At 46.1% G+C, this 14,259-nt stretch overlaps 1 protein-coding gene across 3 annotated transcripts in view; it reads left to right on the forward strand.

The window, feature by feature from the left end:
- PARVA (parvin alpha) overlaps nt 1-14,259 on the forward strand; it is a 179,549-nt gene that overhangs the window by 99,521 nt on the left and 65,769 nt on the right. For 2 of the 3 annotated variants that reach the window (XM_027563303.1, XM_027563304.1), the window contains exons 2-4: nt 9,233-9,322; nt 9,404-9,474; nt 12,385-12,487. In XM_027563303.1, coding sequence (XP_027419104.1) covers nt 9,233-9,322; nt 9,404-9,474; nt 12,385-12,487 — 264 coding nt within the window. Of the gene's footprint in view, nt 1-8,809; nt 8,816-9,232; nt 9,323-9,403; nt 9,475-12,384; nt 12,488-14,259 lie in introns of all 3 variants that reach the window. The other variant, XM_027563305.1, reaches the window with a different exon arrangement.

Genomic DNA, 14,259 nt, shown 5'->3' on the forward strand with positions numbered 1-14,259 from the left:
ACCCAGATAATCACAATGGTATGATCACTCACCTAGAGCCAGACATCCTGGAATGTGAAGGCAAGTGGGCCTTAGAAAGCATCACTACAAACAAAGCTAGTGGACGTGATGGAATTCCAGTTGAGCTATTTCAAATCCTGAAAGATGATGCTGTGAAAGTGCTGCACTCAATATGCCAGCACATTTGGAAAACTCAGCAGTGGCCACAGCACTGGAAAAGGTCAGTTTTCATTCCAATCCCAAAGAAAGGCAATGCCAAAGAATGCTCAAACTAGTGCACAATTGCACTCATCTCACATGCTAGTAAAGTAATGCTCAAAATTCTCCAAGCCAGGCTTCAGCAATACGTGAACCGTGAACTTCCAGATGTTCAAGCTTGTTTTAGAAAAGGCAGAGGAACCAGAGATCAAATTGCCAACATCCACTGGATCATCAAAAAAGCAAGAGAGTTCCAGAAAAGCATCTATTTCTGCTTTATTGACTATGCCAAAGCCTTTGACTGTGTGGATCACAATAAACTGTGGAAAATTCTGAAAGAATTAGGAATACCAGACCACCTGACCTGCCTCTTGAGAAACCTATATGCAGGTCAGGAAGCAACAGTTAGAACTGGACATGGAACAACAGACTGGTTCCAAATAGGAAAAGGAGTATGTCAAGGCTGTATATTGTCACCCTGCTTATTTAAGTTCTATGCAGAGTACCTCATGAGAAACGCTGGGCTGGAAGAAGCACAAGCTGGGAATCAAGATTCCCGGGAGAAATATCAATAACCTCAGATATGCAGATGACACCACCCTTATGGCAGAAAGTGAAGAGGAACTAAAAAGCTTCTTGATGAAAGTGAAAGAGGAAAGTGAAAGAGTTGGCTTAAAGCTCAACATTCAGAAAACTAAGATCATGGCATCTGGTCCCATCACTTCATGGGAAATAGATGGGGAAACAGTGGAAACAGTGTCAGACTATTTTATTACTCCAAAATCACTGCAGATGGTGATTGCAGCCATGAAATTAAAGGACACTTACTCCTTGTAAGGAAAGTTATGACCAACCTAGATAGCCTATTCAAAAGGAGAGACATAACTTTGCCAACAAAGGTCCGTCTAGTCAAGGCTATGGTTTTTCCAGTGGTCATGTATGGATGTGAGAGTTGGACTGTGAAGAAAGCTGAGCACCGAAGAACTGATGCTTTTGAACTGTGGTGTTGGAGAAGACTCTTGAGAGTCCCTTGGACTGTAAGTAGATCCAACCAGTCCATCCTAAAGGAAATCAGTCCTGGGTGTTCATTGGAAGGACTGATGCTGAAGCTGAAACTCCAGTACTTTGGCCACCTCATGCGAAGAGTTGACTCATTGAAAAAGACCCTGGTGCTGGGAGGGATTGGAGGCAGGATGAGAAGGGGACAACAGAGGATGAGATGGCTGGATGGCATTACTGACTCGATGGACATGAGTTTGGGTGAACTCCGGGAGTTGGTGATGGACAGGGAGGCCTGGCATGCTGCGATTCATGGGGTCGCAGAGAGTCGGACACGACTGAGCGACTGAACTGAACTGATAGGTGAACTTGGAAAGAACTGACACTTTAATACTATGTCTTATAATCCATGAACACTGTCTCTCGATTTATCTAGATCTTTGATTTCTTTCATCAGAGTTTTGTAATTTTCTGTATGCCATCCCTGTGTACATGCCACTAGATTTATATCTTAGTATTGCATATTTGGGTGCTACTATAAATGTTATTGGGCTTCCCTGGTGACTCAGATGGTAAAGAATCCACCTGTAATGTGAGAGACCTGGGTTCAATCCCTGGGTTGGGAGGATCCCCTGGAGGAGGCATGGTAACCCACTCCAGTATTTTTGCCTGGAGAATCCCCATGGACAGAGGAGCCTGGTGGACTGCAGTCCATGGGGTTGCAAAGAGTCAGACACAACTGAGTGACTAAGCACAGCACATAAATGATATTGTGTTTTTAGTTTCTAACTTTAATCATTTATTGTTGGTGCATAGGAAAACAATTGATTTTTGTCTGTTAAACTTCTATCCTGACCCCTTACCATAACTGCTTATTAGTTCTAAGAGATGGACTTCCCTGGTGTCTCAGAGGGTGAAGAATCTGCCTGCAGTGCAGGAGCTGCTGCTGCTAAGTCGCTGCAGTCGTGTCCGACTCTGTGCAACCCCATAGACTGCAGCCCACCAGGCTCCCCTGTCCCTGGGATTCTCCAGGCAAGAACACTGGAGTGGGTTGCCATTTCCTTCTCCAATGCATAAAAGTGAAAAGTGAAAGTGAAGTCGCTCAGTCATGGCCGACTCTTTGCGACCCCATGGACTGCAGCCTACCAGGCTCGTCCGTCCATGGGATTTTCCAGGCAAGAGTACTGGAGTAGGGTGCCATTGCCTTCTCCTAGACCAGGGTTCGATCCCTGGGTTAGGAAGATCCCCTGGAGAAAGCAATGGCTACCTACTCCAGTATTCTTGCCTGGAGAATTCTGTGTCCAGGGGAGCCTGGCTTCCTATGAACAGTCCATTGGGTCACAAAAATTCAGACATGACTGAGCAACTAACACATAAGACTATGGGGTTTTTTTTGTTGTTGTTTTGTTTCATCATTGGTCAGTTCTTTGGGAGTTTCTACATAATCAATCTATGAACAGAAGTGAAATTCGCGCAGTTGTATCCGACTCTTTGCAACCCCATGGACTATTACAGTCCTTGGAATTCTCCAGGCCAGAGTACTAGCGTGGGTAGCCTTTCCCTTCTTCAGGGGATCTTCCCAAGCCAGGGATTGAACCGAGATCTCCCACATTGCAGGAGGATTCTTTACCCTCTGAGCCACAAGGGAAAGTTGTATTTCTTCCTTTCCAACTTGTGTGCCTTTTATTTCCTTTTTCTGCATTATTGCAATAGCTAGAGTATTTAGTATGATTTTGAATAGGGGAGATATCTTTGTCTTGTTTCCAGTCTTAGCATATAAGCATCCATTTTCTCACCAGTAAGTGTTTTTTGGTAGATGTTCTTTCAGGTTGATTTTCCACATAGAGAAAAGTTGTTGGGATTTGCCAACCAGACAGTGTAGATGTGTCTAGCTGCAGGAACTTCTGGGGGACCATTGAGCCATTTAGAAATTAAAGGAACTTGAGTGAGCTTTCATGACGGCCAAAAAGTCATGGGGTCCCGAGAACGAGCTCGAGCAGCCTGAGTACCTCACTGGGGTTCGCTTGCACTGAAGGAGAAAGAACAACCTGCATGTCCTCTTGCTGTCCCTCAGTATGGTGTTTGGGTTTTTCCTCTACAGACATGGGGAGCGTGGTCCAGCGCACGCTGGGGAACAGATGGGTTCACAGCCCTCGACGCTCTGGACCCTACCTGCTTATTCACCCCTGTTCTTCCACCCTGTTTCTCCTGTGTGAGCCCTACATTCCCAGTGCTCAGGCGTAATCACTGCTGTCTCAGTAGCTGCCCTGTTTGTCTACATTTTGCTGTTTATACACAAGGCGTGCTTTTTGTGAGGCACCTGTGTTGGATGAAAATGTAAGTTTTTCAAAGTCTGGCTCACGTGTCCCCCTTTCTGAGAATCCTTCCCAGTCTTCCCCATCTACAGTTAACCTTGTTGCCCCCACCACTGAGCTCCCACAGACCTCTGGTTACATGTATGTCATCTGAGTGCAGCATACTGCCCATTGTGTTTTTCTGTGCCTGCCTCTCCCACCAGAACAGATTGAGGCAGACTCATGTCAAATCCCCAAACCCTATGCCCGGTGCTGGCACAGGGTTTGCTTCAAAGGAGGTGCCCAGTAATGTGTACTGGTCACATGAATGAAATTACTAGCTTTGCACAAATGGACCCTTTTGTACTCTTTGAAACCTCTGTCCGTTCTTCTCACCATACTTGTTTTCCATCTGGTGTTCTTCAGGCCCTTGTGTATATATTTTGGACTATAAGAGATATCTGCAGCTATTCTGTTTCTCATGGAAAAAAAAAAAAAAAAGGAAGGGAAAATTACTGTTCTTTGTATACCTACTGTCTTCATCCATCAACTTTATAATCTTGGTGTCCCATGCACCGATTAGGGAGTTAAGGCTCCAAGCCCCAGAAGACACCAACTCAGCTGACTTAAACAAAAAAGGAACTTCCTTTATCACTTATAGCAAGACACAAAAAGCTAGGGTGGCTCTAGGGATGGTGGCTTAGCAGTATCAACAAGAACTCCTTTCTTTCTTCCCTGCCAACCTTAACGTATTAGCTTCTTTGGCCAGACCTAACTTCATGACTATAAATCTAGGCATAACATCCTGATGCAGGAATGTTTAGAAGGAGAAAGATACCTTCTCTTTCCTTGAGCCTCTTTTTGAAATGAAGGACAACTTTTCTAGAAGGTTCTAGAAATTTCCAGTTACAGCTCTTTGACCAGAATTGTGTTACATGACAGTGCTTGAGCCAGTCACCGCTAAAGGAATTGAGATTATCATGATGAGCTTAACTCAATCGAAATCTCACCTAGAAGCATGGTGGTGGGGGGTGGGGGGGGCGGTGAGGGGGTTGTGCAGTGTATACTGGAACAAAATGAGAGAGTATTATTTCAGCAGAGAGAGAGAAAAAATAAAATCAATATTGGGGAAGAAACTAATAGTGTCAGCTGCACCTTTGTTTTAAACAAAATTGTTTTCTATCACATTTCATGTTGAACTGTTTAAATCACCAACATAAGGTCCCATGGCTGATAAAAAGGAGAAGTAGGATTCAAATCCAGGTCTTTCAGACTTCAGAGCCCATCCATGTCCTTATTCTGCGGCACAGCTGGACCCAGAGTCACGCTGTGTTTCCCAGAAAAGCCAGGCTCCCTCCCTCATGGTGAGCGCTTCAGGAGTTGAGGCGATCGCCCTGTTCTCCCAAGCCCGACCTTCAGCCGGGCATTTAATCTGTTTATTAAGTTATGACTAATGGCGCCGCGAGACACCGAAGGCCGCACATTCAGACCTAGTTTTAGGTGGTTAGAAGAGGTTCAGGGGAAAACATCATATTCATATTCTATGCCGAGAAAATTCAATTGCAACTCTTTCTCTTTCGGAGTGCAGGGGTGGCGAGGGGCTTCTGCTGGGTCCTGCTTTGGTTTAATAGAAATGAAACCTCCAAAGCACGTGGGCTGTTTTGGGAACATGGCCACTAATGCGGCCCCATGGGGCGGGGGGCCAAGGCTGAGCCGGGCAGTTTGCATATTCACTTTTACAAACAGTTGGCTCCGAGTCAGCAGTTAATGGGATGGGAATGATGTTCCTGTACCAAATCATTTCCTGAAAAAAAACATTTCCAATTGCAAACATATCTCTCCCTTTCTTCTTGGGTTTGTTTTGTCTCTGTGAGTGAATTAAAGAGGCAGGGCAGAGGGGAGTGTTTCTGACTGGGGATTTTTCATCTAAAAACATTTCTAACAATGATCTACACAGAAAAAGAGGTCCTGTTCAGATCCACCTTTAGGAGTCCTGGCTGCAAATATGGTGTTTCTAGTCACACGTTAGAGGTATAAATATCTCTATATTCATAGATTGGCTCTTACTCGACAACAGTCTTGGGACAGAGGTAGCTTTTTTCTCTTTACAAAAGGTAAGCTGGAAATTCTGCCCTAGAAATGTGCCCACACACGCACACACAGGATCAGGCCAAAGTATGGTTTTCTCCCCTAAGGACAGGCTGAAAGTCTTCTTTGCATGCTGTACACTGCTCTGGTAAATTGTGCTTTAACTTATAACCTGTGCAGTGGAAGGTAGTCTTAACAGGTTTATTCATTTTATTCAACAAATTGTCCTTGAGTGCTTATCATTTTAAGTAATAATTGCAAATAATTACATAGCTCTTAACCAGGTACCAGACACTCTTCTAAATGTTTTACATGTATTAACTCATTTAATCTTCTCAACAACTCTAGGAGGTAGGCAATATTATTATTACCCCCATTTTGCAGATAAGGAAACTGAGGTGTAAGATGGATGAACTTGTCCAAAGTCACGTACTAGTAAGTGGTAGAGCCTGGATTTGAATGTAGGCAGTCTGACTCCTCTTCAGAGATCTAATCGCAAACAAAAGAGAAAAAGTGCCAGTCTTTCCACAGCTTACATTCTGTTGAGGAGGGGATAGATAATAAATGTAGAAATAATAGTTACTTCAGATTCTGACGAGTGCTATGGAGAAAATACAACACAAGAGGGAGGCAGGGGACTATTCAGAGGGTCTTGTAGGTCTTAGGAAGGAGTATTTATTCTGAGTATACTGGGAATTCCCAGGTGGCAGTAGTAAAGAATCCTCCTGCAGTGCAGGAGATGCAGATTCAATCCCTGAGTCAGGAAGATCCCCTGGAGAAAGAAATGGCGACTCACCCCAGTATTCCTGCCTGAGAAATCCCACGGACAGAGGAGCTTGGCGGGCTACAGTCCACAGGGTCACATAAGAGTCAGACATGACTGACCTACCAAGCATGCACATGAGGGGAAGCCACAGGAGGGCGTAAAGCAGGAGAACGCATGATTGTGTTTAATCCTTACAGATCATTCTGATTGTGCTCTAGGAAGTAGACTGGCATGGGGAAAATGCATCAGAAAGCAGTAGGCAGGTTAGAAGGTGGTTCTGGTTATTTAGGTGAAAGATAACGGTGGCCTGAACCAGAATAGTGATGATGGAGCTGGTGAGAAGTGGTTGGAATAGGGTCCTGTTTTGGAGGTGGAACCCATAAAACTTGCCAATGTATTGGCTGTAAACAGTAAGGAAAAGAAGGGAAGGGTGATTCCTCAGATTTTGGCTTGAACTCTTATGCAAATGGTAGTGCCATTTACTGAGGAGGAGGAGAAGGAAGGTGGACGAGTCTTGATGTGTTGTTACGGTGGAAGTAAGGGTACTGAAGATCACGTGTTCTGTTTTGGATGTATAAATCTGAGATCTCCATTAGTAGACAAAAGAGGAGATATTGAGTGAGTCTGGAGCTCAGGGTCAGGCCGAGGCTAGAGATTTTGTTTGTTTTTGTATGTTTCTGGTTCTTGTTTTAATAATGAGTTGACTCTTGTTTTCACAACCCAGTGATGCTGGGTAAATAAAACCACTCAAAAGAATAAATTAGGACAGAGCTTGGTTGTTTTTGTAATGAAAAATATCTAGGAAGTTGCTGCATTTTTACCCTATCCCTGATTTTGTTGCCTTGGATTCAGTTTTAGATAATACAATCTTATTAACTTTAAAAATATATAATACAGCATACATCAGGCTGGAGATTTAAATTTGGATATCATCAGCATCTGGACCTATGGCATCAGTCAGGATAGCGCCATCCAACTGAATCTTCTGTGATAATGGAAATCTACATCTGCACTATCCAATGGGCTGCCGCCTGCCCCACGGGGGCCACTGAGCACTTGAAATGTGACAGGTGGAACTAAGAAACTGAGTTATTAATTCATTTAAACTTCAACAGCTGCATGTGGTTAATGGCTACTGTATTGGACTGCACAGACCTGGTGGCAGGGTGGGGTGGGGTGGAATATACAGATGGAGAAGGTTCTGGGCAAGAGCTAGTCTCTTCACTGGCCAGTTAACCGCGTCTCACACCCACACTGAAATGTAACTTTATTTCCACTTCCCATTGCCTGTGTAGTGATGCTTGTTAAGTGGTAGAAATCTTGCTTCTTTGTGAGAAACAGCCTGGAAAAAAAAGTGAACGGCTAGTCCTAGGAGGAGTGCTAGGAGACATTATAAAGCCTAAAGAAGCAATTGTGCTTTGCTGGAAAGCAAACACAAGCCCATATTTATAGAATCATTTGAACCTTGAAAGTGTCACTTATATTTTTCAATTATGTTTTGTGGGGGGAATTATATAGAATGGTGGGTGTCTGTGGATTTGGAGATTCAAGATGGTGACTGGCTGATATCCCATCTGAATGTCAAGAGCCCACAGCAACAGGACTAAATACCAGCTTCATAATGCGAGTTGTGTCTCTCTAGGGCAGAGTGGGTTTCACTCCCTTTGTTAGGCAATCTCGCTCCCTGTCCAACTGCAACCATCAGTGACGTCTGCTAATATGAAAGAACTCTTTGTAAGCAGCTGCCTGTGCTTAAGAGTACTTGCAAGTGTATGCTGGCAATCGGTGAGGCCAGAGTCAATACAAAAAAATAAAATGGAAAGATGGGACATTGCTTTTACCAAAGTTGATTGCAGCTGCCGAATCACCTCTTTAAGAACTGTTTGGTGACAAGCTTCTTCAGAGAAAATGGTTGTTCTGTGCTTAATTGGTGCAAAGGAATTGCCCAAACTGGAATTGAGTAGAACTGAGGGGATTTGAGCCACTGCTGTTAGGAGAGGTAGTAATCCAAGGTCAGTGCTCAGCAAAGGGCCATCACACAACTGGTTTTGTGGTAGGAATTTGTATTTTTTTTTTTTTTTTTACTAAGGCTTCATGTGGGGGGTGGAGGTCAGTGGATGGAGGGGGTGGGCTGGAAGTATCTAGTGGTCACTGACCTCTCGTTATTTTTCTTGAGGACAGTGGAATCGTAGACTTCTAAGATTTGGGAAAGTATAAAAGAACTTGATGGTCACCTGTCCAGCTTTTGATGTTCAGCTGAGGGAACAGGCCTGGAGAAGTGAGGTGCCTGACCCCAGGGCCCATGACTCCCTACGGTTGAAGGGATAAATCCAGAGCCCAGGGAGAGGCCAGAATGAGGCATCCTCGAGCAGTGCTGGATGGGAGGAGGGGGGGTGGGAAGGAGGGAGGGAGGGAGAAAAATGTCCGAAAAAATACACAGGAGCCAATTCAGGAGAGAAGTCAGAGGAGGGTTGACCTGAGGATGGAAAAGGCCTGTGGCTCAAATGGAGCCTCACCGTGGGGACCTCATGCATCCAGTCAGCAAAGACTTGTCAAGCGTGCACTCTGCACCAGACGGCAGGAGGGACAGGAGGGAGGCGTGGCAGAGACTTAAGAAAGACGTCAGTGCTCACTTTGCTTCCATTTATTCCAAGATCATTTCTGAAGGGAGGCAGATGTCCATGCCCGATTTTTCTAGGAAAGCAAGTGATGTGACAGAAGGAGTGAGATGAAGGGGACAGTCTGCTCCTTTTAGCAAGGAGAGGCAGGAATCTGATGCAGGCTGCGCCACAGCTGTAGGCTAACCTTGGTGCTTTCGTTTCTCAATCTGCCTCAACGTGGAACACGGCTATGGGCTGCCGCATAACGCTGCACTTCCTTCTTACAGTGTCCGAGCTTCAGGAGGAAGGCATGAACGCCATCAACCTGCCCCTCAGCCCCATCCCCTTCGAGCTGGACCCTGAGGACACGATGCTGGGTAACGGGGTCTCTTGTTCTCTCTGGGTTAGCCTGATGCCTTCAGAGCCACCACCTCGCTGACTGCCTTTTCTTTTTAAAGAGGAGAATGAAGTGCGAACGATGGTGGATCCCAACTCACGCAGCGACCCCAAACTTCAGGAACTGATGAAGGTAAGAGGAAATTAGAAGGGGGTTCAGGTGCCTCCAACTCCACAGGTGTCTCTAGACCAGTCAGCCTGTGTAGGCAGGCACCACTCGAGCCACTGCAGAGGGAACAGAAATCCACAGCAGTCCCTGGCCACAGGCAGCTTGCAGTCCAGAAGGTGGACATCTGCAGGTTAACAGAGGTGGGACGTAACAGGTGCCCAAGGAATGGTATTGACCATAGGCACTGGAGAATTTAGTGCAAAAAACTCACATTTGCCAGGATCTTCTCACTCACACAGTCCTTTCACTGCATTTCCCAAGGACCCTCAAAAGTACCCTCTGAAGTTGGATTTAGTATCATCTCTATCTCTTTTACAGATGAGGAAACTGAGTCTCAGAAAAGCCAGGTGATTGTTCATTTATAGTCATGGCATGAGTGGAGGAGATGAGATTCAAACAGAAATGATTATGATGAAATAACATACTGTGCGTAATGTACTTGGCACAGTGACTGACCAATGGTCACCCTCAAAAAATCTCTATTTCCTCCCCCTTCTGATTCCCTGTCCTGTATCTGTCTTCTTCAGCTTCTCCAAGCTGCACTTAAAACAGGACCAAAAGGCACTGGGTGCAGAGTGATTCACTCAAAATGCAAAGCTGAATGTTCATTTTCCTGTTCAAAACCTGTTTATAGCTTCCTATGAACTGCAGGTTGAAGCCCATAGTCCTGGGGGTGGTGTTTGGCATCTCCATGCTCCAGCTGCCTCTTTAACCTCAAATAATCCCTGCTTGGCAAGGGTGCCACAGGGACAGCAGACCTGTTCATGGCGGCTCCCGGCGCGCACCTGCACACAGCTGCTCTGCACTCCCACCGCCAGGGCTTTGGCCATGCAGTCCCTCTGCCCAGGCGCTCTACTTGCCCTTCAAAGCCAGGTCACGTCCTTCGGGAAGCCCTCTCTAAACCCCGGGGCTGTCACTCAGCCCCTCTGTGTGCCGCTGTGGTTCACTAATTTGCTTCTGTACTGTTGTCATCGCATGGCGTTCCAACGACTCATATACTTCTCGGTCTCCTTCACTAAGTGGGGAGCTGCTCGGGGTTAAAGATTGTCCTTTTTTTTTCATCAGGGACAGTCTTTTTGTACCCTCAGGATCCAGCACAGACTGATATATAGCAGATATTAATAAATGCTGGATACGTAGATGGTTGGATGGATGAAGGAGAGAAGGAGGGAAGGGGGAGGGGAAGAGAGAGGAAGGAGGAAGGGAGGAAGCATGAAAGCTCCTGCCTTAGGCCAGTAGAACAATGTGCTTTGAAAGCCCGAGCCTCCACTCAAGGGTGGAAACCAAGCCCAGCTCCCGCCTGTGTTGTAAAGACTATCTGCTTATGTGAAGTCAAAGAAGTCAAAAGGTGATGCTCTGGGACCTCGCTGGCAGTCCAGTGGTTAAGACTCCACGCTTCCACTGCAAAGGGGTGTGGGTTCAATCCCTGGTTGGGAACTAAGATCCCACATACCACGTGGCATGCCCCCCCCCACAAAAAAATGGGTGATATTCCGTTTAGGTGAAGTGGTCAAAAAGTCGGAACTGTAGTGCTTGCCTGAAGCTTGTGATCAGGAGAGGTGACTGAGCACAGAGACCAGAGGGACCTTCTTAGGGTGAGGGAACTGTTCTGTATCTTGATTGTGGGTGCGGTTATAACCGTGTACAGTGACCAAAAGTCATCACACTGTATACCTAGAAGTGGTTAATTTTATCGTATATGAATAATACCTTCATAAATAAAGCAAGACATTGAAATTAAAAAGGCAGTGGCCTTGTGCAAGCTTCAGTTTCCTCACCTGAAAAACGAAACTGATGCTGCCTGCCTCTCGGGATGCCGTGTGCATTAACTGAGTGACTGGTCACCTGGAACGCCTCTGCTGAATGCCTGGTGCACAGAGGCTAAGACACGGACCACAGAGGACGCCATGCAGCCCCACTGAGAGGAGGCCTGGCGCAGGGAGGAGAACGTGTGCTGTAGAGTGAGGTGGACAAGAGTCTGCTTATTCCTGTCCCTGCCCACAGTTAGCTCTGGGAGCTGGGGCTATGATTACTTCTGTGTTTGGTTTTACCTCCTGAACATAGGGGTGACAGTAACCACCTGGCCAGATGTCATAATGGGAGAGTGCTTTATTTATTAATAAAATCTGCCCTTATTGAACATTTGGCCCTTGGTGTATGTAATTCCTTTCTTTTTTCCCCCTGATACTGGTTTTGACTTTTGGCCACTCAGTATGGCATGTAGGATCTTAGTTCCCTTACCAGGGATCCAACCCATGCCCTCTGCAGCGGAAGTGTGGAGTCCTAACTACTGGACCACCAGAGAGACCCTGTAATTCTTTTCTACCACCGAGTGTGGGAGGTGTCTTCAACTTCCATTATAGAGGTGGGGAGTCAGAGGTTCAGAGTAGATAACTAGCTTGCCGTAGATTCATAAATCATAGAGATATGCACACAGTGTTCATGGATGACAGAAGTACACACACACGAACACATACCAGTCCATCGATCCCAGAGATGCACAAATTATTTTAGTAGGTAAAGTGAGGGTTTCAACCCTGGTTTGCATGACTCCAAAGCCCATCCTCTCCTGGCTGCAAAGCCACACAGCCGAGCACTGTGTGAATGATCCTTGCCATTCGGGGAAGGGAAGGCAGGGCCAGAGGTATTAGCAGAGACACTGGAGCCACCAGCACTAGCAGAGCCTATACCTGCAGGTTAACAGGACTGTTGGGCTCACACTCACAGCTGCTGGCACACATACTCAGGTGTGTGGATAATTCTGCTCCTTTCAAAATCTGAAGTTCATTTAAATTTTCACTGTCCAGGATGAGAACACTGGTATGTAAGGAAACACCCTATGACTCTTCTCTTATTCTCTCTCTCTCTCTGCAGGTATTAATTGACTGGATTAACGACGTTTTGGTTGGAGAAAGAATCATTGTGAAAGACCTGGCTGAAGATTTATACGATGGCCAAGTCCTGCAGAAACTTTTTGGTAAGAGGAGAGTTGAATGTCGCAGTGGGTGTCTTTAAATCTAGTTCAGAGCTGTTCTCCAGACACAGTTCACCGAATGGAATAGGGATGGGTGCCTTGGGCTAGCAGACCAGTGAGATGTACTCAGGATGTTTTACATGAATGCATTGCAAAGGGAGGCTTTGTGACCAGACAGGGTTGCTCCGCCTAGCAGGTGAGAATCACCAGCAGGGCAGATGACAAGACTCCACTGCGCACTGAAAACATGCTTCACCCTCTCCAGAAAATTGTGCACCTGTGGCCTCTGTAGATGTATTTACATGTGCATGGAGCTGCGTGTGTGTGTTTGTGTACCTCTGTCACCTGTACGTATGTGTGTGTTTGCATGCATGTATGCATACCTCTGTAATCTATGGCCATGTATGTGTGTGTGTTCCTCTGTGTATCTCTTTCCAGTTGGTGCAAGCACGCAGGTGTGTGGGCCTCTGTGACACTTGGCTCCCATGTGTCTCCAGGTGTCTCGCCTCTGGCAGCGTACGCATCCCTGCGTCAGTTCGCAGCTGTTCTCTGAAAGTGTGAGGCTGCTGGGGAGGGAAAGGAGACTTGCGGGTGACATTAGTAGGGAGAGGACAGACTCATCGTGACTGGATTTGGACTCCTCCTCTCTGTCCCCCACTTTCTGTCCTCCTAACGGCTGCCCTAAGTTCTAGACTCTCATTCTTAGCTTCCCACTAGCGCCTCACACTGAGCGCATCCTCTTTCCTAAGGATGTTTCTTTCCTTCCAAGTGAATAGAACCCCTTCCTCCCTTCCCTGCCCCTCCATGGCTGTGGGGCAAGGGTCTCCATGGCCCAATTTCTTGCTCGGAATTCTCTCCCGCATCCCCTCCTCCCTGCCATTTTCATTTGTCTGAACTGTTGAAACAATTTCCGAGCTCACCTCTTTGCCTTCCATCTCACCTCCTCCACCCCATTCCCCTTTGCAGAGGGAGGCTTTGTGACCAGATGGCGCTGCTGGTGGAGGAAGCTTTTTCAATTGCAAGTCTCATTTTGTCAGTACTCGCTCTCCCCTACCTGTGGGACAAAGTCCAGACCTGTTAGCACAGCATTCAGAGCACTGCATCTGTCTTGTCAGCCTCACCTCCAGTCACTCACACGCGTGGCTCATGCCACGTAAAATGCTTGGACTCTCACCTGACACACAGTGAGTGCCCAGTCAGTCAGTGTCTTCTATCATTTCACCGGTAGTTTATGAACACCACGCCATATCATGACATACACCGGGCATATTCACACCTCTTTTCTTCTGCCTTTTCTTTTCTTCTGCCTCTGGGGCCTTTCTTCCTCCTTTATCCACTGAGGGAAACCATCATTGCTCATTCTTCCTATCTGTAGAGTCAACCAAACGTGCCTCCCCTCACCACATAGTCACATTTGAAAGAAATAGTCATGTGTTCTGTGTTCTCTCAGATATAGATACACACACGTATATAAAGCATTCATGCTTTTATTATATAGATAGACACACATGTACATAATATGCATGCCTTTGTTATATAGGTACACACACCTATATATAACATACATGCTTTTATGTTATAGATACAGAAGACATGTATACATAATATATATGCCTTTATTATTGTAAGACATTCCATTTTGTTTGTAGCTGTTTATGTAAATGTATGGGCTTCCCTGGTAGCTCAGCTGGTAAAGAATCTACCTGCATTGCAGGAGACCCTGGTTTGATTCCTGGGTCAGGAAGATCCCCTGGAGAAATGATAGGATACCTACT

This window comes from Bos indicus x Bos taurus, chromosome 15 (assembly GCF_003369695.1).
Source record: "Bos indicus x Bos taurus breed Angus x Brahman F1 hybrid chromosome 15, Bos_hybrid_MaternalHap_v2.0, whole genome shotgun sequence".
Lineage (NCBI taxonomy): Eukaryota > Metazoa > Chordata > Mammalia > Artiodactyla > Bovidae > Bos > Bos indicus x Bos taurus.